Genomic DNA, 27,069 nt, shown 5'->3' with positions numbered 1-27,069 from the left:
AGTGGATTATGTTGAACCAAATTTGTATCTTTTATTATTAATATCATAATTATTATTGTGTTCGTGTTTACGTGTTTGCAAAATTAACAAAATTTATCAAACAATTTTCTTAAACAAAAATAAAATTAATTAAAAAAAAAAAAAACCCCGAAAAGTTTCAGATTTTAAATTACGTCCTAATTACGTCCTTTTTAACGTTTTGTATGTTACCTTTACTTATTAAATATCATGTTCTCCGCATTTAAACCATAAAATTCCTTTCAAGAGCAATATCGCAAAAAAATTTTAAAACGAGCATATGTTTAGAATTTCCGATACACAGTCTCTCGAGCTAGAGATAAAAATGTTTTTTTCTGTACGTTGCCATTGCTCGCTTTAAAATCCGTGAGTTTGTTAATCAAGAATTCGTTAAAGTTTTACAAAATATGAAATCGATAACAAAACAATTTCCAAATTTCAAATTTGGGATTTCAGATGCCCATATTCGGAGGAGGATTACGTTATTGAAAATTTTATGGCTGTAGGTACCGTTGTTTTATCACAATGTGAAAAAAATACATACATTTATGCAGATTCTTCATGATTTAATTTTTTAAATATAATAGAGGGCGATAATATTTGGTGGCAACAATTTGAAAAATGAATCAACACAAAATGCCGAAACGAAATTAATAGTCCTTCTCTGCAGGGGCGTAGCTAGAGTTTCCAGCGCCCGGGGACAACTGAAGAATCTGCGCCCCTACCTGTGTGTCAATAATAGAAAACATTTTATTAAAAAATTACGTAGCATCAATTTGGCGCCCCTTGGATGCTGCGCCGGGGGACAGATTTTCCCCCTTGCCCCACCCTAGCTACGCCACTGCTTCTGGGCAAATTGGCCCTTTGGCTTTGGTCTAATAAAAATCATTGAGTGTTTTTTTTTTTTTTTTTTTTCCATCTTCGACTTGAAAGGAACAGTTTGTCATCAACCACATTTAACACTTATAATGCGAGTAATATGTACATTTTAGAGGGAAAAAATAGCACACTGACAAACGTACCAGTATTGTACTTTCCTGAAAACCAACAAAACACTATTCGGAACGCAGTGTAGAACATTTTTCATTCCTAACATCATCATAATTCTGTTGCTATTCTAAATATGTACTTTGGTATTTATAACGCGAATAACATGTAGTTTTTTACCCCATGTTCCAAATGTTATGGAAGATACCAATATCGCACATAGAAATCTACATACACTGTTGTTCACACTGTTGTTCTACTAGAAAGTTCATGGCACGTTTTATGAATGTACTAGAAACACAAGTATTTGATGTTATTGTCCATATTAGAACTGTAACATATACAATTAATTTAGAATGATTTGCTTCAAAGTTTTCGAGACGTTCGTGAAGCACTTGTTTTAAACGTCCTCTGAACGTTCTTGTGGTAATTGGTAGTTGGAATAGAACGAATGGCACGTTTGTGTTCAAAGGGGGAACATTTCGAGAACGTTCTGTTGTTACTCCGGAACAGTTTATTCATACCAAAATAACTGAACATCGATTCGCCAAGTGGACTTCGAAATGGCTTTACGTTCGGTCGAAGAGTATAACAGTTATTTCAAGAACTAGGGATCTGCTAGTATCAAAATGCCGCGAAAGACTACATTCATACAGGTCTTTTTACATTATTCCATAATTCAAAATTCTTTTTTGCCGCATTTTCTATACCTTATAGATAAATTACCATACGGTAGTTAATACTTAATAATAATGATTTTATTCTTATTAAAATGTGGAGCGATGCCAATATGACTCAAGTGAACAAGCACTCTCAGTGTGATCAATTAAGGAAATTACTTTTGAAAGTAAGCAACATTTTTGAGGCTATAAATAAATTAAACAGCTTTTCTTTAAAGAGAGCCACCACTACAAAAGACCAAACATTCTTCTCATTCAAACTGGATGGTTACCACAAAGACTTTATTTTGCTTCGAAATTATCGCATGACTTTAATAACAGTGTTAAGACATTAATTCCTTTAACTTTAGAGATGTCCTTCTACTTATGCGAAATAGTTGCATTACCAACTTTTTAATTTAATTCTTTAAATAGTTAGACTTCTACAATATTTCAGTGTTTTGAATATTTTTGCTCCAATTACTTTTTAATCAAGCAATTTCAAATTTTATTTTTAAATAACTGGTTCTATTTATATGATTAATGTGAAATAAAAAAAAGTCGACATCATTTCATCTGAAATATAAAGGAACTTTTAAATATATATATATATATATATATATTTAAAATTCTAAATAACTTGCATTAAATAAAGATACTACAGTTTTTAAGTAACGTTATTTTATCTATTTTTGGAATAAAAGCCATACGAATAAAACTGTCGTTACAATACATATTTAATGAAAATGTTTTTCTATAACTAATACTGCGGCAAAATAAATGTTATTAAAGTATTTATTGAAAGTGAATAATTTAACGTTTGCCTGAAAGCTAAGTAATTACTATAATTGTAACCTGAGTAGCGTGTACTTTATACTACGCCAAACGTTTTAACAAAGACCATGATACAACACTGCAATGTTATACATTAAAAATGTACATAAGAACACAGGTGTAACACGCACGTCATGTAGAATGCATTTGATAGCATGCTGTGAGCGATTCGAAAATTAATTCTTCTGAAAAGAACATCCTAAGAACACTGTGTAATTAGCTTTAGCACGTCATGCATAATGTAATTTATAGCACATGTTTTTTATTATTATTATTATTATTATTATTATTATTTTTATTTACGTGCTCCGCTCTTAGGCACTACACGGAAGGGGGATGCCTTCGTGAAGAATGGTGGTGTGGTGTGGTGTGTGTGATTATGGCAAAGCCTCGAGGGCTATCTGCCTAAGGGGAGGGATGCCTTCGTGGAGGGCTTTCTAAAGAAACTGGCTCGTATACACGTTACACATGGGGAAAACCACGAAAACGCCCATGCAGCCAGCCCGTTCGCGGGATTCGAACCTCGGACCGAACTACCAGTGTTCAGCGACTTTACCGCTCGGCCGCTGGTGGGCCCCGTGAAGAATAGAAACTGGCTCGTATACACATTACACATGGGAAAAACACGAAAACGTCCATGCAACCAGCCTGTTCGCGGGAATCGAACCTCAGACCGAACTACAAGTGTTCAGTTACTTACTGCTCGGCCGCTGGATGGCCCTACTGGTTTTGAAAAATACCATTATTGTATGTCGAAATGTACGTTGCAAGAACATAGTTGTAAACCACACCTCTATAACACGTCATGCAGAACGTACTTTACAGCACATCTGGGAACGTTTCGAAAAGTACCAGTATTGTACTTTAAAAATGTACGTCCTAAGGACACGGTTATAATATGCACAGATTTAGAACGTCCTGTAGAACGTACTTTATAGCACATGTTGAGAACTTCGAAAAGTACCAGTGCTGTACGTTGAAATATACGTTCTAAGAACACGGTTATAATACGCACCGCCTTAGCACGACGTTTAGAACGCTTTTCATAGTACCTGTTGAGAACGTTTCGAAATGTACCAGGATTGTACGTTCAAATGTACATTTGAAGAATACGGTTATAATATGCACCGCTTTAGCACGTCGTTTAGAACGTATTTTATAGCACATGTTGAGAACGTTTCGAAAAGTACTAGTATTCTACGTTCAAATGTACGTCCTAAGAACACGGTTCTAACACACACAACTTTAGCACGTTATGTCGAACGTATTTTATAACACATTCTGGGAACGTTTTAAAAAACACCAGTGTTGTACGTCGAAATGTACGTACTAAAAGCAAGGTTGTTACACGCACCGCTTTAGCACGTCGTTTAAAAAATTTTTCATAGTACATGTTGAGAACGTTTCGAAAAGTACCGGCGCTGTACGTTGAAATATACGTTCTAAAAACACGGTTATAATACGCACCGCCTTAGCACGTCGTTTAGAACGCTTTTCATAGTACCTGTTGAGAACGTTTCGAAATGTACCAGGATTGTATGTTCAAATGTACATTTTAAGAATACGGTTATAATATGCACCGCTTTAGCACGTCGATTAGAACGTATTTTATAGCACATGTTGAGAACGTTTCGAAAAGTACTAGTATTCTACGTTGAAATGTACGTCCTAAGAACACGGTTCTAACACGCACAACTTTAACACGCTATGTCGAACGTATTTTATAACACATTCTGGGAACGTTTCAAAAACACCAGTGTTGTACGTCGAAATGTACGTACTAAAAGCACGGTTGTTACACGCACCACTTTAGCACGTTGTGTAGAACGTGCTAAATACACCTAACACCGTTATAGAACGGTGGGACACGGTTTCTGAACGTTTTCGGAACGTTCCGGTGCTGCTTGCAGATTTGAATAAATTGTGTTTCTGACAGATAGCTAGACTGCATCCGTTTTATGTTTTTCGTTTTGTGCTTAATTTTCATCTTTTTTCTATGCAGAAGCTTTACGTTCGCAGTTTGCCATGCAGAAGAATTTTTCACAAACAGACTGCAAAGTATTTGATCAAAGAATATGTGAGAGTTTAGCTTTTTTGGAAAAAATTAGAAAGGAAAGTAATTGCGTCTTATGCAAAGTCTCTTTGGAAAACATACTATTGATTTAAATATGGATTTTACTTTAATGGTTTCAATTCGCCGAGAAATTTGAACTCCAATGTGACACAGCCAAGTGCGGCATTTTAGGTATTCCAAATAAAATATATATGATTAATCCCAGTTTAAATATTAGAGGTATTACACGTAAGGATGTTAAAAAGTTAAAATATCTTGACTTCGTTACATTGGAATTTTCGTTACATCACTTTGCCATTAGCCACGTAGAGTTTTACCGGCTGCGCCATTATTGTAATAAAGTTACAACGGATTGGCGTTGTAGAGGCTGTACTGCGTATTTAGAAAGATGACACTAGAAGACGAACAAAATCGTAAATTCCATACATAATTTTATTCCTTGATAATTCACATCATCACTTTGGGTGCGCTATGTACCTCACTATTTTATGCAGCTTGCATCTTAAACAATGAACAAATACTGTAAAATTAAACTCTGCATGACTAACGGCTTTTGTTATCAACGGACTTTAAGATAAAATGTCTACCATCTCCATGCAATGGTTTTTGAATGCTGAATTTAATTTACTAAATCTTCCTGTTGCTGATCTATTTCTGGCTAATTCTACACTCTCAATACTAGTTTGCAAAAGGAAAATTGCATTCTCGCGTCTGAAATCTAAAAGAGACTTTATATTTCCAGTAGTAAAAAGTGGTGATATTTAGTAAGTTTAGATACGGTCTCAGCTCATATAATTTATCAGTATTGTCAATTTGACTATTGTAAAATGCAAATTCTGCTTCATATTCCTGTACTGCAAACGTAATATCGATTCTTGTACAACAGGAACAGAAATGTCCTTATCAAAAGACCAATGCATTTTTTCTTGAGGTAAAGAATGATATACTGTAAGCAATGTAAGCAATGATATTCCAATAAATCTTCTCATATAGGCTTCAGATGCAATAAATTCTGGGCTTTTTTTTTTTTTTTTTTTTTTTTTTTTTTTTTCTGAGCGTATATATTTGTCTGTTTAACAAGAAAAGAGTAAATGTGTAAACCAAAAAGAAAATCGAAAATATGTGCACCAGTTTTACCTTGTGTTTTGTCTTTTATAATTTCTCTTCTATTTCTTTCTTCATGTTCTTCCTGAGACATAGCTAACAGTTCCTTTTTTATCCATTTCAAGATTTCAGTCTTCTGCTTTTTAAAATTTTAGTATGACTATAACTGCTTTTTAAAGGCTGAAACTTACTTCTTACGTGAATTTCAACTTCCCCAGCAGTATCATTTGGTAAAATATCATTATTATTATTTAAAACATTGCCATTCCTTTCTTCTTCGTCACTAGCCTCTGCAATTTCTGGGGGAACAACAACAATATCAGTTTCATTCTGGTCATTATTAACATTATCATCATCTGTTTCTTCATCAAAAAATTTTTGAAGGGCTTCTTCTAATGTAAGATACCTCGTTCTAGGCATTTTTAAACAACCAGAACATGAATCAGAACATCGAAAGGAATGAGTGGAAAAGGAGATTGACTACCCGTTTCCTGCTGACGTTGCGTCAACGCAACACCTGTTCTCCCTCCCTTCTTAACATTATTGGCTTTTTATTGGTTTTTTTAGAACTCGATTACAGTTTAATAATGCCGATAGATGTAGCCGTGAGCTCAGACTGTATTTGTTCTTGTTCTGTTGTAGTAGCAGATCCGATCCTGGGGCTATTATGGCTACGACATGAAGTCTTGGATGACGGAGCTAAATTCTCTTCCTAGCTTAAGTACTTCAAATACTGATATATTTTCACTATGAACGAAGGCGCATTCTGGCAGTTCAAGGCTTAAAACTTAAAATGATAAATTTAAAACGACCAGTTAAAAACAACAATATTTATTTTTAAGATTAATTTTTATTAATGGTTTAAAAAAGAGTGTGCATTAAACGAAGACCTACAGAAGGAATACCCGTTTGTTGGTAAAATTATAAGCGATTCCGATTTCCAGTGCAATATGTGTTCTTGAAAATTCTTACTAAACCATGGTGGACGTACAGATATTAAACTTCATATAAATAGTAATAAATATAAAATGTCAAGCTCTGCTGTTGCATGTAGCTCGTCAATAAAAAAATTCTTCAGACAGGAGAAAGTGGGTGATAAGGAAGACGAATTAACTGCAGTAGAAGCTACTTTTGCATGCCATACTATTTGCCACAACCATAGCTTTAAGTCCATGGATTGTACGTCCAAACTGCTTCATGCGGCATGAGCCTAAATTTACATGTGAGCGAACTAAAGCAAATTTACATGTGCGCGAACCAAGATCGAATCAATAATACTAAATGTTTTCATGCCTTAGGCTTTAAGAGTTGCACAATAATTTGGAGAAATGCTCGCTTGTTTCAATCTTAACTGATATGTCCAATCACAAAGAAATAAACTTTTTCCATTATTGTTAGATTTACAGATTCGAGTTATGGAGTTGGACTAAAAATTTTAGAATTTAAATCCTTACCTGATGAAACATCCAATATTGTCAACAACTATTTAATTACCTGTCTTGAAGAACATACTTTAGAAGAAAAATTATTGTAGGAATCGATAGTACGAATAGTGCGAATCGATAATACGAATTCTTACTTTTGAGGATTGAAGTCGGATATGCAGCGCATATTATCCATAACAGTATGAAAACATTAGCTGATGTTTTGCCAGTTGATATAGAAATGATTATTTCAAAGGTATACTTTAAATATTATACTATTAGAGTAGAAACATTTGAAAAATTTCTCAATTTCGTAGAAACCAATTTTTTATTTCAAATTTTTTTGAATATCCAGTGGCAGAAGACTGGCTACATTTTACTAACTGTCAGCCTTCAATGTTACAAATTTGAAAAACAAACTGCGCCTGTAGTTGATGTAATTTCTTCAACGGATGCTCTGAAAGCTACAATATTGAGTAAGGTAGAGGATAATAAATGCTAAAAAATTCTAGAAAAACTCGAAGATAATGGAGAAATGTCACAGTTCGAAGTTATTGAATTTCGAGAAGCTAATGTTTCATTTTATCATTCTGCTCTTATTTAATTTTATCAGTCTATAAATTTATTTCAGGTGATGGAAACGAAGAGCTGGATCATATTAAATGAAAATCCTTCCAAGTTGAAACAGCCTTTTTGTTACTTAATAAAAGTTAGACGAAATCAGAAATTATTAAAAACTGATATATATGAGACATATGTGTACCTTAAACGATGTTTCACGGAAAAAAATGTTGCGATGATAAAAAAGAGAAAGATGTGCCCAGTTCAGAGATGAATGGAAATAACTGTATATTGTAATAAGAATCAGATTCCTTGTTCAAATGTTTTAAAATTGGCGGAGTTTTTCTTTTAACTTCCTGGCACAAATGCTGCAACTTAATGTGTATTTGGCATTATGAATAGTTTTTGAACTAGTGATAAGGTATAGCTTAAAGTGGACAATTTGAAGGCCATGTTAATCACCAAAAGAAATGTTTAATTTTGATGCAATTTCCCTCAAAATGAATTTTTATGAATTGCACGGACTCTTATAAAAAGTCAAAAATAGAAAAATATATTTTAAGAAATATTCATGCTTCATAGAAATATATGGTTACTTCATCAAAATAATTTGGAAGGGTTACAAATTCATTATTTTGTTTAAAAATGAATACTGCGTTTTGATTTATTCTTGATTTATTAAAAAATATTATATAGCACTATTAAAAATAAAATTCATTTATTTTGATTTACATATATATATTAACTTACATACTACCTCCACCGCAATAACAATAATAATAAAATAATTTATTTGCATAAAAAATGTTAAAAAAATCATATGTACGTATGGCGTCCCGAATTTCGAACTTCGAAATCTGGTCACCTTAGGTTATATTTGCTTAATTTTATTCCAACTCTTGCAACGGGACAACTTCCGTCCTAAAGCTATTGCCAATCGGAATTAAGTGCCGCCCCGCAATTATTTATCTAATATGTTGGACCCCACGGCCCAGGGGCAGACGCGACAGTACCAGTACCGTCCCTGCCGAGCCTACACCGGCCCGAGTAAACTCAGGCACAGCCTGTGAAAACTGTTTTTCTACACTCGTGGTTGAGACTAAGTAAAAATCATAGCCAGTACTTCTCAGGAATTCTCCTGTATCAACCCCCGAGGGGAATAATTTTAATAATAATTTTATTCCAGTAGATCTAAATTTTTATATTGATTTAATTTTATTCCAGTAGATCTAAATTTTTATATTGATTTAATTTTATTCCAGTAGATCTAAATTTTTATATTGATTTAATTTTATTCCGGTAGAGCTAATGATGACGTGAACTTAATTCATATATTGTTTATTTGGGTCTTCCTACATGATCGTTACATTTTCCTGTGATGTATACCTTATTCCAAAAATGAAGTTATTTACATATAAGGTAGAAAATAATCTATAATAACATAACTTTAATGTAAAGACGTTAGAACTGGGGCAATTTTATTCCCTTTTAAACGGTAGTTATTGGAGAAGCAATAATAACATAGAAAAATGGGCTTTTTCTTTTTCTAGAGCAATTTTTTGTTTTCATCTGAAAAATAAATATAATTAGGTATCATTAGTTACCTAGCAATTGTGACGTTAATTATTATTCCTATTAATCTGGAGACTTACTCATGCCTGATTAATTATCTTCTATAACTGCTGAAGATTTTGTTCGTTGCGTTCTAGCATGCTTAAAGATAACTGGGTTTAGATTATGTTCTTTTTTTTTATTATTATTGTTAAGAATCGATGTTTGATATTTAGGTTTGCTTCTCCTAATTTTTATAATTACAAAATTGGAAGATGATCCTCTCTCGTTAAATTTCCTCTTAAAACCACTTAACGCTTCTTTCTTTCGCGACAATAACAAATATATATAATGTATTTTTTTACAAGATCCAGTGTCCCATTATTTCGTAATTTTTTTTTTTTTTTTTTTTTTTTTTTTTAAACTCTCATCATGCTTGCTTCAACATTTATCATTCGTTCAGATAATCGGTTATCATTTTCTCCTTGGAGCTTTTACCATTTATTAATTTTAAATTATACAGGTACAAATGGGAAAAATTGTTTGCTTATTTGTTCAGTTACAGCAAAGCATTAGAGCAAATTGAGGGAAATTATGCAAGAACGATATTGATAACATACGAAGGAGACTCCCGATTTGATATTTTTCATCGTAGCTAAGATTTTATGAGGTAATAATTCTCACTAATAACAGAAACACTGATGGAATTCATTCTTTTTCAACACACAACTTTAATTTTTGTGTTTTATTTTTATTTATAAGCTATTTTCTCCTTCCTTTCCGCATGCCTTCATGGTGTAATTAAAAGCAAACTCGACTGATATTCGAGAGATCCAGGGTTCGAGTCCCGGTGAGGGCATCGCACACTTTTTCCCATCTCCTGCTTCAAAACAACCTAATTTCTTTACAAGTGACGCCCGAAATAAAATTCTTCAGCACGAGGATTTGGCGACTAAATCCCTTTATTCCCAGTCGCTTTTTAAAAGGAAGAGTATATAAGGTATTTTCTCCCTCCTTTACGCTTGTCTTCATCGATATCAAAGCATAGATAGTTGAAAGCATGCTCGACGCGTATTCGAACGGTCCAGGGTTCGAGTCCGGCAGGGCACTGCACATTTCCCGGCGAAGGCGTTGCATATTTTTCATCATCAAAAAATTGAAAGGAATCTCTTTAAAGGAATTCAGTTATTTTCAGCTCTCAGATTTTGTGTCCTGGCAAGTGACCATCAGCAACAGAGAGGAAAATTCTCTGAACGTTTACTGTTCGACTTGGGTTCGATTCTGGAGAATGGTTCCATAAGAATTTCCTGTAGTGTATGAATTTCCTCCATGTGTAGTATGGAATCTAGACATTGCTAGAGGCCTTTATAAACGTAAAAGGCCTCCACAAAGGCAACTCCATTAGGTTGATAGCCCTTTACTTTAATCAAAGAAACGAAAGCAGCCATGTCCTGGCAAATAAAAAGTATATCCTTTCGATAAAAATATTCTTTGCAAGTTTCATGCCCCAAAACATCCGATGAAGGAAATTTTTCGCTTTATCTTAAACAATTAAACTTTATTTTTATTAAATGAGAACACAAGTCTCAATGCGGAGGTAAATTTATAATGAAAGAATATTATAGAAAGTGTTTTCCTACACATTGACATTAGTATTTTAAACAGGTAGTTTTAAATATAGGATTTTATTTTCTATATTTTGAGCTTCTGAGGGTTTAATTCTTAAACTAATAAGATAAATATAACTATTATGGTTAATATTGTTCTCGATTTTAATAAGCATATGAATGAGAGCTAATACTTTTTCGAAATTTTACAGTTTTATATTTTTTAAAATTTCTGATTTCTTTGTTAATATATTAAAACTTTAACAGGTTTCGAGTTATAAGTTCTCTGTGATCCGAAATTTTCAGTTCGCAGTTTTTTTATTTATTTCTTTGTATTATTCACTAATGTTTCATTTTTTAAATTGAAATGTTTTTACGGTTCATGTAAACGCATTAAATTACTTTTATGATCTTCTACGGAATAAACGCTAAAAATATACCAGATTAAATATCTTCTTCTGAATAATCCATTTTAAATCGTGAAATTATTATTTCAGTGTTATCAGTTTCAAGCATTATTTATAGAAAAGTTATGATTTGAAATTCTCTGTTTAATCAAATTCGGTTTCATGTAATATCTGTACCGATATTCTTTTATTCAGAAGAACATGGTTTGAAATTCATAGCTTTGACAGTTACGTTTTATTGCCAGTCGTATATATTCTTAATGGAAATTTAATTCCGCTCGAAAAAAGTATTTTAGTATTATCCCACTGAAATCGTTTTTCGGATCCGAGGAGGATATCCTGCTCATAACATGTAAATTTGGTAAAATAATAAAAACATTTTAGTAACTGAAACGGTTTTTACAAAAACCGTTTCTAAAAACTTAAATTTCGTATATTTTTACTAAAACATGTAACGTGACCAAAATTAGAGTATTCTAAAAATCTGTGTCTAATTCATTTCTCGAATGCACCTATCACTACCATCACTTGAATCTGCTACTATCACTTGAGGAGATATTTATTCATGCAATATCTATTAATATCCGTTTACCTATTTGCAATCGCAGCCTGATAAACGTTATTGATATGGCAACTTTCGTTATGTTACATCAGAACGAAATACACACAAATGCACCTTAATGTAAAAAAAATTGCATATATAGCACTCTGAAATAAAATACTGTGATGTTTCAAGTGTGTAATTCAAACGCCTTAAGACAGTGTACGACAATTGGAATCTTTCCCGTTGTCAGGCTAGCCATAGACGATTGGCAGTGGATTTATCCGTGCTTATGAGGTATCTGTCTTACATTCAGAGTACATTATAGACGGAAGCGTTCAGTGTTTAACGCGTACATAGAATTATTACATTATTCTTCATTGAGTTAACGAGTACCACCGAAGAAATTAACACAGTCGGCAGAGAAGCATTAAACTAAAAGGAATAACGTTTTTCAGTCTTTTGACTCCTCCACAGCATGGTATGGATTTCATGTCGAAAAGACACACCTCATGGCAGCCATCCGTGACTTTTGATCCTGGTGATCATGGTTTCAACAGTCAGCGCTAATGGTATCCTTGAATTCCATTAAATTTTAAAAATTTATATGCATTATACCAATTGGTATAATAGCACATTATATTACATTATAGCAGTGATTTCATACGTTGACGGGCTAGTAACCATAAGTCACTAGTATATAATCAGTAAATAACGTATGGACAACCACTGATGGTACCTTTCATGGCACTAGTGTCCTTTGATTTAATTTTTATATAAAATTTATTCAAAGATACACTCATGTCCATAAATTAAGGATAATGCAAAATCAGGCAAAGGAAGAGTTAGAAGCAAAACAAATTTGACTTATTTGTAAACTTATTTATTAAACAAAAGGTAAAGAGAAAAAAAAAGATGCTATATGTTTGATATTATTAAAAAATTAGCGATTTTTTCTCCCTGGAGCAAATTACAAAAAAAAAAACCTATTTACAAAAAACCAATATTACATGGTTGGTATGATTGTTAATACATTACAGTCCGTACAACGCCTAGGCATGCTAGGTATCAAATTATCGATCTGATCTTAGGGGATATTACACCACTCAAAAAGCAGTGCTCTCCGAAGTTCCGGTAGACATGCAGGAGGAGGTTGACGGGCTGCAACTCGTCGGCCAAGCCTGTCCCACACGTGCTCTACTGGATTAAAGTCCGGTGAGAATGCTGGCCAGTCCATACGGGAGATATCCTCCGATTGAAGGCATTCGCTTACGATGTTTGCACGGTGAGGACGGGCGTTGCCATCTATAAACACAAATTGTGCGCCCCGAAACAAACGTACATGTTGTTTCAGAATGACGTCCCGATAGATTTGGCTTATTATGGTTCCAATTTGAACATACAGTAAGTTCTGAATCCCAGAATAATTCCACCCCAAACGAGCAGTCCTGCATCACCGTAACGGTATCGTTCTGTGATGTTTTCTTGGTGGTAACGGGTACCTGGAGCTCTCCATATGAACGTCCGGCGAGAATCAGACTGCAAGCTAAACCTGGACTCGTCGGAAAACATCACACAAGCCCACTGTTGCGGTGTCCACAATGCATGCTCTTTATTCCAGGCTAACCGCAGGCGACAGTGAGTTGCAGTAAGTGGACGCATCTGACAGGTCTACGAGCATCTGCCCTAAGCGTCTGTACACGGTCTGCCTTGAAATCGTCGTACCAGTGGCTGAAGAGTGCTGAAGAGACAGGTCTGAGGCTGTGCTCCGCCTGTTTCTTTTGGCAGTAACTGCCAAATACCGGTCCTCATTCGGCGTTGTAACTCTGGGGCGGCCTGTGCTGTAACGTCTACTCACATTACCATCATCTTGGAATCGTTGCCAAAGCCTGGAGATGACACTCGGGGAAATTCCAGGTTCGTCTGATACTTCCAGTTGGGTACGCCCACATTCCAAACGGCCGATAATTCTACCACGTAAAAAGTCATCCAAATGCGTCCTTTGTGTCATAACTATTCGGTTATTGCACTAAAATGCTTATAAAGCGCCTGCGAACAATTTTGCTTCTTTGCCTGTATTCCTTTTATATCACTCTCTTACACTCTCGTCATTGTGACGTACCATCGGTGTCATCTGGTTACTTCCTGAAATTTGCATATGATTCTTGAAGATGTGTGTAATGATTTTACACGTGATATATTTATTTTAGATTTCGATTTCCGCGTGACTCCGAATTATCCTTAATTTATGGACATGAATGTAATTTGCTGCCCTTAAGTCATGGTCTGCGTGTTAATTTCTGGTGATCATAAAATATAGTGGTCTACGACTGACGATTTTCATTTTCATTTTAAAAATCTATCTAAATAACATAATGTGTTAAAGCGTTTTATTTATTGTCAATGCCCTATGCCTTTCTCAAAGTTTTGCTACCTTGCGAAATATAAGTTGTTCATTTTGACTTTCAGACACCTCGCGTATAACCAGTTCTCAGAGTAGTGCCATTCGACAAAACGTAAGATATTCAATTTCTTTTCTTAATTTAAGCCCTCTGAATTAATTAATAGCTTAAATTTATCAAACATTTTAATAATATAGCTAATTCGTGTAAATTAAAATACATTGAATGTTATAAAATATGTTATTGTTATAAGGTATTTTCTCATCCCTTTCTGAATGCCTTCGTGGTGTAACAGTAGCACACACGGCACGTATTCGAGAGGTCCATGTTCGAGTTCCGGCGAGGGCATTGCTCTTTTTTCATGTTTCTTACTTCAAAATAACCTAATGACTATACAGTGGCGCCCCAACTAAAAAGGTGATTCTTCACCACCAGGATTTGGAGATGCCCAGTCGCCCAGTTGCCTAATGACCAGTCACCCTTTAAAAGAGGGAGTATATAAGGTATTTTCTCTATACGTTTTGGTATTTTCTCTATACTTTTTGTATGCCTTTGTAGTGTAACTGTAGCACACTCCACGCGTATTAGAGAAGTCCAGGTTGGAGTTCCGGCGAAGGCATTACTCATTTTTCACATAGTCTTGCTTTAAAAAATCTTAATGACCCTATATTGTAATCAGTAAGAGACATTTCTAAGACTTTGCGCATCAGGTGCATAGTTATTTGTTGATTTCAAATTTAATCGCCACTTCAATGTTTTCATCAGAATGAGTTAACTAATAATTAATAATAAATTTTGACCTACAGTAATGTATTCCAATATTCGTAAGATTTAAGCTCTTAAAAGTGTAAAATATTCTTTGTATTCTATTAATTTTGTTTCTTTTACTGTCCATTTAGGGTCGACTAAATGTTGATATTCAATTGGTAGTTTCGTTTAGCTTTCCCTTCTAAAAGTTCAGTGTAACTTGAATTTTCTAATGTAGAAAAATTTGTGTTATACCTTTATCATGCTATGTAAATAAAGGTATGATTTATAATTGAATTATATAGTCAGTTCTGATTACTTAAACCAACAGCGTTTTTTCGTTCTCATATTAGGATATTCTGAAATATCAGTCTTCCATCATTTTGTGTGATGATCTATTTTAAGTTAGAACTAAGTTGAAAAGCTTTTTAAATAGTCACATATTACACACTTAACATAATTTTGCTAGTATCATATGATTTATTGCTACTTCAAGATCACATTTTTAGAAACTAGTTTGCAAAAAGTATCCAAAGTGAAGACGTTAAAAACAAAGTGGAGTTAAACTAAATTCAGGTTCCTGGAAAGGCGTATTGTGTTATTGATTGCATTTTAGCATATTCGAGGAAGTCTCCATTTTTATCCCATCGCCTTTAAAAGATGCCTAATTATTATGTTTTCTTTATAGAATAATGCATTAGTATATTTATATGAATAGAGATTATTAACAAACTTTTATACTTCTGAAATGAGGAACAAAGTATTGAACTTTTATTTAATTTTTTTTATTTTTATTTCCGAGTTTAATTTCAACTGTACACTTTAAACTGCAATATTAATTTCCACAGGGTATGACATATCTTCACGACAGCACGCTGCGTTCACATGGTAATTTAAAGTCTTCAAACTGTTTGGTGGATAGTCGATGGGTCGTAAAAATAACAGATTTTGGCCTTCACGAACTTAAATTTGGATCGGATTCCGGAGATGATGATACTACCGATTTTGAAAAACAGTGCGAAAGTAAGTGTTAATTTCAATGCATGTCATTTTCTTATTCATTATCAGTACTATTTTTATTATTATTTGCTTGTGCGTTCGAGAGAATGATTTATTATAATTTAACTGTAATAATATTTCTGATAATTATGAACTTTTAATATATTTAAAAATATATAAAATTTATAAACTTTTGTAATTTTGCTGTTAAACTGTATACGCCGTAAGTCCGAAGAAAACGTTGCTTGATAATAAAGCTAAAATGACAAAAGGAAAAAAAAAAGATATGAGTTGGAAGCAGTGAGTGCAAAAGCAGGCGAGCTCAGGATTGCGTAGGAAACCTTACCCTTTTGGACTACCGTTAAAATCTGAAGTATTTCAGATTTCTTATTTATTTTATATTTTATTCCATTAATATGGGATATATTTTCGTACGTATTTTTATAATTTATGCTTAATTTATGAAAGCTATAAATTTTAACGTTCAGTATAACATTTTTATAGTTTATATTATTTTATCAACTATTTGGCTTGTGTTTGTGCTTTGCAGTGTTAAAATAATCTAGCCTAACGTAGATTGGGTTTCTTAACGTTTGTATGTTAATGAGTTACTTAGAAAAGGGAAATTTTCGAAGTATTGTACATGTTAACTATATATGTCATAAGAAAAGTATAAATTGTATGGAATTAATAACCTCTTATTGTGGTAAACATATTAACGGAAAAGCATACAATAATGTATTCCAAAAACATTTTAATCAAAACTTTTTTAAACTTAATTTTAAGCAAACATAAATTCATACACTTTAACAAAATTCACATAATATGAAAAATGAGTTAAAAATTCTTTGGTTTTTGTCAAAAAGCAGACGAAGGGAATTTCAACAGAACAACAGTTTTAAATTATATCTGGATGAGAAAAAAAACTAATTTAAGAAATTAAATTTAAAAGAATAAATTGAAAGATCAGAAATAACTAACTAAATGAGAATAAATTAATAGATTTTAAAGAAATTAAAAGAATTTTAATAATATAAAATTTGATATTTGCATTCATTAAACAAGATAAAACATTACTGTTATGACTTAAAATTAATTACAAAGTACAAAAAGGTTAAAAGTCAAATAATTTTGATCAAGAAGAAAATTACTTTAGTCCGTATCTTGTAAAAGCAATATTTTACATTGCAGAAGTCGTCGAGAAAAATACAAATGTTGAATCCAAAACCGCAAAAAAACGAAAAATTGTCTAAATTGTGTAAATGTGAAATTTTTTAAGATAAAATTCGAATGTATTTTTTTTTAAATTTAAATCTAGTAGAAATAGTCAAAAATGAAAAATAAATTAGTAAGACAGATATGGCTCCAAGCTTAAGCAAAACGGAAATTGATGAAAACCAAAGAAATGTCTTTCAAGCCAGTTGTTTCTGATGTGATTAGACAGTATAAAACTTTTTAGGAAGAAAATTAGAAAATTATTTTAATAATTTTAAAAAATAACAACATGTAAAGCTCATTTAGCATAATGTACACGCAGCTAAGCAAAATATAAATGTAAAAACCACAGAATAGGCAAAGATATTTAAACTGCAAATGTGAAAATAGCAAATTAAAATAAAAATTAAATTAGCTTGATTATGGAATACATAAACACAATTTCTCCCAAACAGTTAAAAGTAATATACATTTCCAGAAAACAATTACAAGTTATTTACAAAACAACAGAAAATGAAAACTGAAAATTAGAATCAATTTTACTTTCTTATTCCCGAACGACTAAGAAATCAACTGACTTAGTGTATTGTAAAAAATGCAATAAAAATTAGAAATACTCATGTCAAATAGTCAAATAGTGGGTTTTTTTTTTTTTTTTTTTTTTTTTTTTTTTTTTTTTTTTTTCAAAACAAGTAAGGGGAGAATATGTGTTTTCTCTCTGCAACAATTTAGAACGCCCTGTGTAAATTGTGAGGTGAATTTTCAGTCGATTTGCTAACTCCTAGGCTCGTTCCATTCCATTTCTACCTTCGTCCATAGACCTATTTAAGGAAAACACTTTCATATTGCATTCAAAAACGTTGCGTTAAAACGCTCTGCCTAGGGTAAATTGAAATAGATAGATTTGGGCAAACAGTTACGGGTAAATAAAAAGAACAATATTTAGAAGACATTTGAGGATTATTACTACTTGGTGTAGCGACTATAAATGATATGAAGTGGTTTAAAGTAAAAAAAAATGATTATAATAAAATTATTCAACCAATCAAAATGACAGTCAATCTTCACTAAAACTCAGTTAACACAAACAAATGATAGAATCTTTCCTCTCATCTATTTAATATGTGCCTACATTTTGAAAATCAAGCATTGCACCCATTCTGCTTTGACAGAATCGTTGTAGGAATCTTCGCAACTTAAGCAAAGCTACTTTTCTCTTTCAAACACCCTGGCTGACTTCCAGTAGATACCTGTTCATAGTGGCATCGAGGGAAATGAATGAACCGATTTCCTGGCAAAGAAAGAAACGACTATTCTACAAACCACTAATAGCCATATGACTTTTAATTATGCAAAACTGCTAATTAAAGTAAAATTTAAGAAGAGGTTTGTTTGTTGCCTATCAAATGTAGCTAAGGGAAAGGCATGGGAGTGTGTCATTAGTTCAAAGCTAGTTATTCCAGATTTTCCTTGTCTTTTAGCAGTGGCGTTATTTCGGCTTTTAACTGTCTTATAACTTTTAACGATTGTCTGAATGCCCATGTTTTTAAAATTCCACTTAAAGTCTCTTTTATATGTACTCTTTATAATTCTAGATAGTCCATAGATAAGGAGAATATCAAAAAATGCGTTACACTGTTATCTTTTAATGCTATTGCTCTTAAGTACTGAGAAGCAAGATCAAGGCTAATAATAGCTTAGTGGCCAATTGAAAATTGCGAAATCCAAAAAATTTCAAAAATGTCTGGTATTTATGTAAATAACTAGCTTTTCTCTTTCAGAATCTGTATCTGAATTCAAACCACTTCTTTCCCCTATTTTATCGCTTGTCTTTCTTTTCGGAATTTTTTTTCTGTAACCTTTGCCTTTCTTTTATCTTTCCTAATTATTTCTTTCCGTATTAATTATCCTTTTATATTTTTTTCTCCTATGTTTCTCCTTCCAATACGTCGGTTAGAACGGTAGATTTCCTTTCACGTCGGCCTCTGTTACACTGTTTCCGAGGTGAAACATTTAGGAAAGATCTAATCTTTAAATATTAAAAATCAATTTCTCTATTTGGGAAAAGAAAACTAGGTATAAGAATATAATTTGCGTATTAAAATTTAAAGAAGGACGTCTAAATACATGAATCAAGATCTCGGGGTCAATTGTACTTTACACCTCCTCTGTGGAACGGTGCTTGCTACACCATATAGGACTTGCTTGGCCCATGGAATACTTTGGTTGTAGAATTGCGGGTTGCTTCGAATTTTGGTCTTTCATGTGAACAAGACTGCGTTTGTTTTGTCCACATTAACTGCAATCTTCCATTTGGCTAGCCAAATCTCTAGCGAATGTATATAGTTTTGTAAACGTTGGATGACTGGACCAATAAGTGCACTTTGTGTTAGGATCGCTGTGTCCTCTGCATACATAGTAAGTGTTGTGTCATGTGTGGTAGGAATGTCATTCACTTAAATATTAAAATAAGTAGGTCCAAGCAAGTACCCCGTACTTTACAACTGGCCCCATCGTATGATTTCGCAATTTTTTTTATTTATATAAATATACTACGTTTAGTACAAAGAAAAAAAAATAAAGCAGCATTTTAAAACTTAATATAGACAGAATAAATAGGTAAACCATTTTTTAAACAAAAGATCAGTTAATATATCAAATCCAAATTTAAGAAATATTTTTTTCCATTAATTAGCGAAGAAGAAGCATGTGCACGTAACATCTCACTATCTGTTGTGGTGGGCCACTGAACTATGCTTACATAATAGGGCCCGTCATAAGAATCACTTTTAGTAAAAATTCTTATCTAAAATTTTAAAACCCACAGCATTACGGCATTACGTGCCTGTTACTCCTTATCCCTGTTACAACTAGTCCCTTGGCCCACATATTGAAGAATATGTATGTGGATATTGTATGGTAAGTTGAGAAAGCCATAATAATATAACAACGCCGACATGCAAGATATTATACTACTCCGTTCATTTTACAAGAGTTAACTGAAGGACAAATCCTACCCCTAAGGAAGACGCACACATTATGATATCCAATAGTATACATTCCACAATTAACACGCTTTATCAGAGAAGACGGACCCTTACTGTAGATTCGGGATTTCAAACAGTGCATATGCGGGGAGCAAAGACTAGAAGCACTATTTAACAAACACCAGAAGTACTGCACATAAAGTTTCCAAAAAAAAAAGTACGCAAGCATTTAGGAGATATTCAATTAAGGAAACATCACTTTAAATAGAAAATCTGCAAGATAATAGATGCCTTCTTCCAGGATTAGAAAACTGTGTTGCGCTGCGTAATAAAATAACTCAGGCACAATAATTTACTACTGCATTTATTTTATAGCATAAAAGTAATTCTTAAGTGGATAATGCGCTAATGGACGTTTCATATATAGTTATCCTATGCACGAAATCGTATCATAGTATCTCATATATTAGTAAGCCATATTATGCAGGTTATCTCATACATGTAGATCTCTGTAACACGAAGTTATATGAAATATTTGGCTTGACTCACACATGTGAGCTGATGTTTCAAGTCTTGAGTTTTATTCCATATTAATTTAACACTTTACGTATAATCAAAAATCTAGTTTGTTTTTATACCTTCATATATTAATTGCATATACGTATTGCACATAATCAAACATTTATATATTAATTGCATATACGTATTGCACATAATCAAACATTTATATATTAATTGCATATACGTTCTATTGTGTGAATTCTGTTGTATTTTACTGCATAGTTTCATTATTGTATTTTGATGTATATTACTGTATTCTTTTGTATATTATGCATATAATATTAGCATCATTCAAGGTAAGTATGTAATCTATAGTGCTGGAAAAATGGAAATAATTGCAGATATGCGCCTTTGCTCGCCTACTATGGCCGCTTGCCATCTCATCGGGCGATTGCGCGTTTGATAGTGGTGGATCTCGGGCAAAACCGGCTAACCTATTGCAAACACACGGTGCTTCCGTCCTCCGTCAACAGTCTAAGCTAAGAAGTAATTTCTTGTTGTGTTGAATGAATTTTTTTCAAAAATTCTTAAAGAGTAGGCGAATGGAAAACTATATAATTAAAATTGGAAAACTATAGTCGATGACATCATAAGCGTAAAACAATAATTCTTAGTCACTTTTTTCCCTCCAATTTGGAGTGAATTCTTTATTTTTTATTTTTAGTAACTTAAGCTCATTTACTATATTTTAGGCTTTAGTTCATTTTTATTTCAATCTTTCAAATTAAGTTTCAGAATATTTATTATATTGCAATTTTTTTCCTTTTATAACATAAATTTCATCACATTTTGTTTCATCTTGCAATTGTACAGTTCAATCCGAGTTCCTTAAAATATTTCCGTTGTTGTAATGTCTTATTCTGTTTTGAAAAATTTGAATTTCGTTTAAATTTCAAACTTTGTTCTAATTTATTTTCTTTCAATTTAAGTTGCAATCTGTATTTGCCTTTACATCATAGTTCTCTTCATTACTTCTCATTTCTATTTAATATAATTCGCTCAGTAATTCTTATATAATATATGCATACCAATTTTCATACCGCCTTTAATTTCGCAACCGTTGGTCGTAGACAAATACAAACAGTTAGAAAATGTTTAAATGATACTGTAGGGTTTATATTTATTTTAACTAACATTTATTTTAAGTTTAAACTATCTTTCCTGTCAAGCCTTACTTTCCCCTGGAACTGCCAATGCCAGAATATGTAAATTTGAGTAGAACGCGCAAGCATTCAAATTATCAGCGGAAGTATTCTGATTTAAATAGAAGGAAACGAGTTCGGTGTGATATTCTTACTTAGCGAGAATTGAAGAACCCCGCGTCGCGGCCTATGTGCTTGGCGGGAAGTAGTGGAAATTGTTCCAGTGAGCTTCAAGTCTGCTGAATTAGCAGCGGTATTGTAAAACGCGGTGAGTTAGTTATTTTAGAGAGCCTCGTAGTTAGAACCTTGTCTTTACTTTCTTTTCAGGTTATTATTTTTATTTGACTGCCAAGTTGGCACCGTTTGTAAGCGTCAAGAGAACGCAATTGTAATTTATTACGTTGAATAAAAAGGGACTTAAACCCTTCACAAGGTTCTATCTTTTATACAAGTTCTCACAGTCACCTCTTGGTTGCGTGCAGGTTGGAGGCGCGCAACGTTATATTGGCGCCCGAACACTTATCGAACTGAAATGGCCGAAAACTGGATGGAAGCCGCTGACAACACCAAGAAATGACAACGCAGTTAGAAGGATTTGGATACCTGGTCCAGACTTTGAGAGCATCAATCAAGCCAAACGTCTATTTCGACGGAAAAAATTCGGTGTCCGTATTTTTAGAAGGTATAGAAAACCACTTTCAGCTCTACCCTGTGCCTGAAAGACAAAAAGTTGCCATCGCCACATCAGCACTAAGAGGACAGGCCGCGCTATGGTGGAAAATATAGGCAAATTTCTTCTAGGTGAATTTGGAAGCCCGACGTATACATTTGAAAATTTCAAAAAATCGTTAGTAAAGGCCTTCCCCATAGTGAAAGATCGCGCACGGCTGGAAGCCGAACTATATAGTTTCTACCAACGGGATACAGCAGAATTGACGGACTTTATTTTACGAAAAATCAAGCTAACGGATATGCTGTATGGGAAAAAACCCGATGCGGAGATAATTGAAATAATATTACCAAGATTGTTACCCGCTGTCCAAGACTACTTTGAAATTAGAAACCCGAGCACATTGCAGGAACTTTTCGAACTGGCGGTGAAGTTTCAAAATCGCAGAATAGCGGAAAAAGCGAGAGGGGAAACATATTCTCAACATACCCGAAGGAAGGAGGAAACCAGAAATGGAAATCGCTCATATGGGGTAAAGAACTATCAAACTAACACATCGAAACTCGAAGGTCAAGGCCCAAAAAGAAAATTTGAAAATAAACATCTGCGTACCCAGAAGACACAGATTGAAAGGAAAGCTTTAAACGACTAGAGGGGCCTGTGAAAGGGAGGGTCCAGACCCCGGAAGTTTTAAAAAAACCCTCAAATAGACATTTAAATACAGTCATCGTAAAAAACTCACAGCTACCAATTATACAAGTCCTGGTTGGCGATGTACCAGTAGAAGCCCTCATCGATACAGGAGCAGAAGGAAATTTCATGAATGAAAAGTTCTTCAAAAAGAATTTTTATAGGATACGACTATTTAAAACCAGAAATACGGAAATTATAGCGGCGCAAGGAAAAACATGTCACTGCATCGGGAAAGTATCATTAAACGTACAGGTAAAAGAGGAAAATCTCAAAGTATTAATTTTTGTGGTAAAACACCTGCAACACTCTCTTATTTTAGGTATGGATTTTTTAAGGGCCGCGAGGGCCAAATTAAATTTTCAAGATAGTTCCGTGGTGCTGGAGATGGACCAGAGGGTGGTGGAACCTGTGGAGACACCTGAATTGGACCTTAGCCATTTGAATGACCAGGAAAGTGAAGCAATACAGCAAGTGGTGAGTAATTTTTCTCATTTGTTTTCAGAAAAACCAGGAAACTGTCAAATCGTGACTCACAAGATTCAATTAAATGCCGAAAAACCTTGTAGGACTAAACCGTATCGCTATGATAAACAAAAACACTTAATCATCGAAGAACATATTCAGGAGATGTTAAAGAATAAAATAATAACGCCCATAAATAGTGAGTACGCGAGTCCAGTCGTACTATGTAGGAAAAAGAACGAGTTTCCTCCTTCGGATAAAAGGGCTTGGAGGTTTGCTATCGATTACAGAAAACTAAATAGCATTACTAAATTTCCAGTTTACCCTTTGCCGGTTATAGACGAGATCATTAGACAGATCAAATCGACGAGATATATGTCTACTTTGGACTTAACGTCTGGCTACTATCAAATAGCTATGAGACCCGAAGATATACACAAAACCGCGTTTATAACAAAATCAGGCACTTATGCATTTTTACGCATGCCTTTTGGGTTGTGTGGGGCCCCATCAACATTCCAGAGAGCTATGGACATTGTTCTAAAGCCTGTCCTAGGAAAATCAACTTTAATTTATCTAGATGATATAATTATAACGAGTAGTACGTTGGAACAACACATTAATGACCTCGAACAAGTTTTTAAATTATTAAAAGAGGCCGGTCTTACAATTAACGCCTCAAAATGCAAGTTCGCAACTAAAGAACTTAAATATCTCGGTTATAAAATTTCGCAAAAGGGTATAGAAACGCAAGATTCAAAAATAAAAGCTATTAAGAATTTCCCACCGCCCAACTCCGCCAAGAAACTTTCGTCTTTCCTTGGATTATGTTCTTACTATCGATCTTTCATAAAAGATTTCGCTAATATTGTTGAACCACTCTTAGTAATCAAAAGAAAAAAGAGTAAATTTACGTGGACAGCGGAAGCTAACACAGCTTTTGAAAGATTAAAAGAAGCGCTTATTAATGCCCCTGTTTTAAAATTCCCTGAGGGGGACGAAAACCTGGAAATTGCGGCAGATGCGTCAGACCATGCGGTGGGTGCGGTTCTTATGCAAAATAACCATCCGCTGGCATTTTTTAGTAAAACATTGAATCAGACACAAAGGAATTATACAGCTACAGAAAGAGAAACATTAGCCGTATTTATGGCTGTACACAAATTTCGAGTTTATTTCGGCAAATCGCCAGTAACAGTCTTTTCGGATCATGCGGCTGTTGGTAGACTTTACTCGGGAAAAAACCTAACGCCCAGGTTAATAAGATGGGCTTTAAAACTCCAAGAATATAATTTCACAATAAAATATAAACCGGGTAAGGAAAACAATGTAGCTGACGCACTTTCTCGTATAAAACTGGACGACGAAGGAAATGAACTTAAATGCGCTGTGTTGACTTCAAAAATTTTAGATTCTAGAGATACGGTTATTACTGAACTGAAAGCTGATCCTGAATTTGGAAATATCTATGCTTATTTGAAAGACCCCGAAAGCTTTGAGCATACAGATATCGATGCGATAAGAAATAGAGCAAAAAAGTATGAAATAATAGATAATTTATTATTCTATACGAAAACAACAAACGAAAATCTTGAGTATAAGCCAGTCATCCCAGCCTCGCTTCGATTAAGCATTTTGAGGGAGTTGCACGAAAAAAAAACAGCGGGCCACCTCGGGGTCAGAAAGACTATAAAAAGGGTACGCGAGGCGGTATATTTCCCGCAATTATACAAAATAGTAACGGCGTATGTCAGGTCCTGCAATCAATGTCAGTTAATAAATGATATTAATTACAGCCCGGCCGGGTACTTAAATAGCATTCGCGCTACATTTCCGAATGAAATTTTAGGCATAGATCTCCTTGGTCCCTTGCCCCAGAGCGAGTTAAATAAAAATCGTTTTCTTTTAATAATAGTAGATCATTTTTCAAAATGGATAGAAATTGTTCCACTTAAACGCGCGTCAGCCAAAACAGTCGCAGATGCATTCTTACACAGATACATTTTAAAATACGGTGCACCGATAAAAGTCATTAGCGATAACGGAAAACAATTCATTAGTCAAATATTTGAAAACATATGCAATGGACTTGGCATACGCCATATCAAAATGGTTCCGTATAGACCACAGGCTAACATAGCAGAAAGAGTTAATAAAAACATTGTAAAAATAATTCGCAGTTACGTGAGCACACATCACAAGCGCTGGGATGGCTACATAAATGAATTAGCTTATGCTTTAAGAACGGCACATCATGATACTACGGGAAAAACTCCAGCAGAATTATTTTTAGGCAGAAAGTTAATTACGCCTTTAGATAAATTATTCTTTGTGCAACAAAGAGAGCAGGAGTTTAAACAACAAGATGTGCAAAAGTTGCTTGATCAGGCGCTTAAAACCTCGGATACGGCAAGAAATAGACAAAAGTTATATTATGATAGAAAACGCCGTGAAGCAGATTTTAAAGTTGGGGATAAAGTATTGAAGCGGAAATTTTCCTTATCAAGTGCCCCAGACAATTTTATGGCAAAGCTAGCTCCAAAGTTTGAAGGCCCCTATGTGATTCAGGAAATCAAAGGAGTAGTCTTATATCTTAAAAACGAGAGAGGGGAAATCTGTAAAGCAAGTCCCGACCAGGTGAAAAAATACTATAATCCAAATGATTTTGAAATCCTTAAAAGTTTCTTGCAGGACTCAAGTCTAAACGAAATAGAAGGGCCAGAGACTGCAACAACTATTCCACCACCCAAGAAACGGAGAACTGAAGAGAGACCTAGCACTTCTGCAACCCGGACGTCGGTATCAAAAAGAAAAAATGATTTTCAAACTCCGGCGTTTAAGAAAAACAAAAATACAGATGAACCGGGTAAAGAAACCGTGGTAAAGACGAAAACACCACCTACAAAGGATGGCAGGAGAAATTACACATCAAGGAGAACGCGCACACGGCCACAGAGTCAGGTGCCAGCAAGGCCGCCTTTCCGGAAACTGAAACGCCAACAGGAGGCACAAAAATACGAGGAACAGAAGAAATTCAAGAGGGACTCCAGACCGGAGGACGTCAAGACCAGCCGTCCCAGGCAGAAACGCAAAGGCCAACAACCAGACGATTACTCCGTCAAGAGGCCAGCATGTAGAGGACGCAAAAGAAAAAGCAACGGGGACGACACTCGGAGATCAATAAGGAGAAGATTGACAGCCATGAAACCTCTAACTTGGGATCAATTTTGCCAAAAACGGATGACGGAATTTCAAGCATCGAAAACTCAAAGATAAGTTAAAACCTTCTATAAATTTTTCTTTCTGTTTTGTTCCGAAATGTTATGCATAAGTACGAAGTTCTATGTTTTGACGAAAGTCAATATGTCTCGGTTGAGACTTAGTTTTGTTTTACTTTATTTAGCTAAGGCAAAAGTATTATTTT

The 27,069-nt window shown here is 34.0% G+C and overlaps 1 protein-coding gene across 1 annotated transcript in view; it reads left to right on the top strand.

Moving 5' to 3' along the window:
* Positions 1-27,069, top strand: part of LOC118199247 (guanylate cyclase 32E-like) — an 876,682-nt gene that overhangs the window by 701,146 nt on the left and 148,467 nt on the right. Inside the window, exon 13 of the mRNA XM_085815399.1 lies at positions 15,765-15,939. Coding sequence (XP_085671525.1) covers positions 15,765-15,939 — 175 coding nt within the window. The remainder of the gene's footprint in view (positions 1-15,764; positions 15,940-27,069) is intronic.

The sequence above is a fragment of the Stegodyphus dumicola genome, chromosome 4 (assembly GCF_044657685.1).
Source record: "Stegodyphus dumicola isolate Sdum_Otavi_A_Nest chromosome 4, ASM4465768v1".
NCBI classification, from domain to species: domain Eukaryota; kingdom Metazoa; phylum Arthropoda; class Arachnida; order Araneae; family Eresidae; genus Stegodyphus; species Stegodyphus dumicola.
Note: the sequence above shows the minus strand (reverse complement) of the source record. Positions and strands in the feature narration are given on the sequence as shown.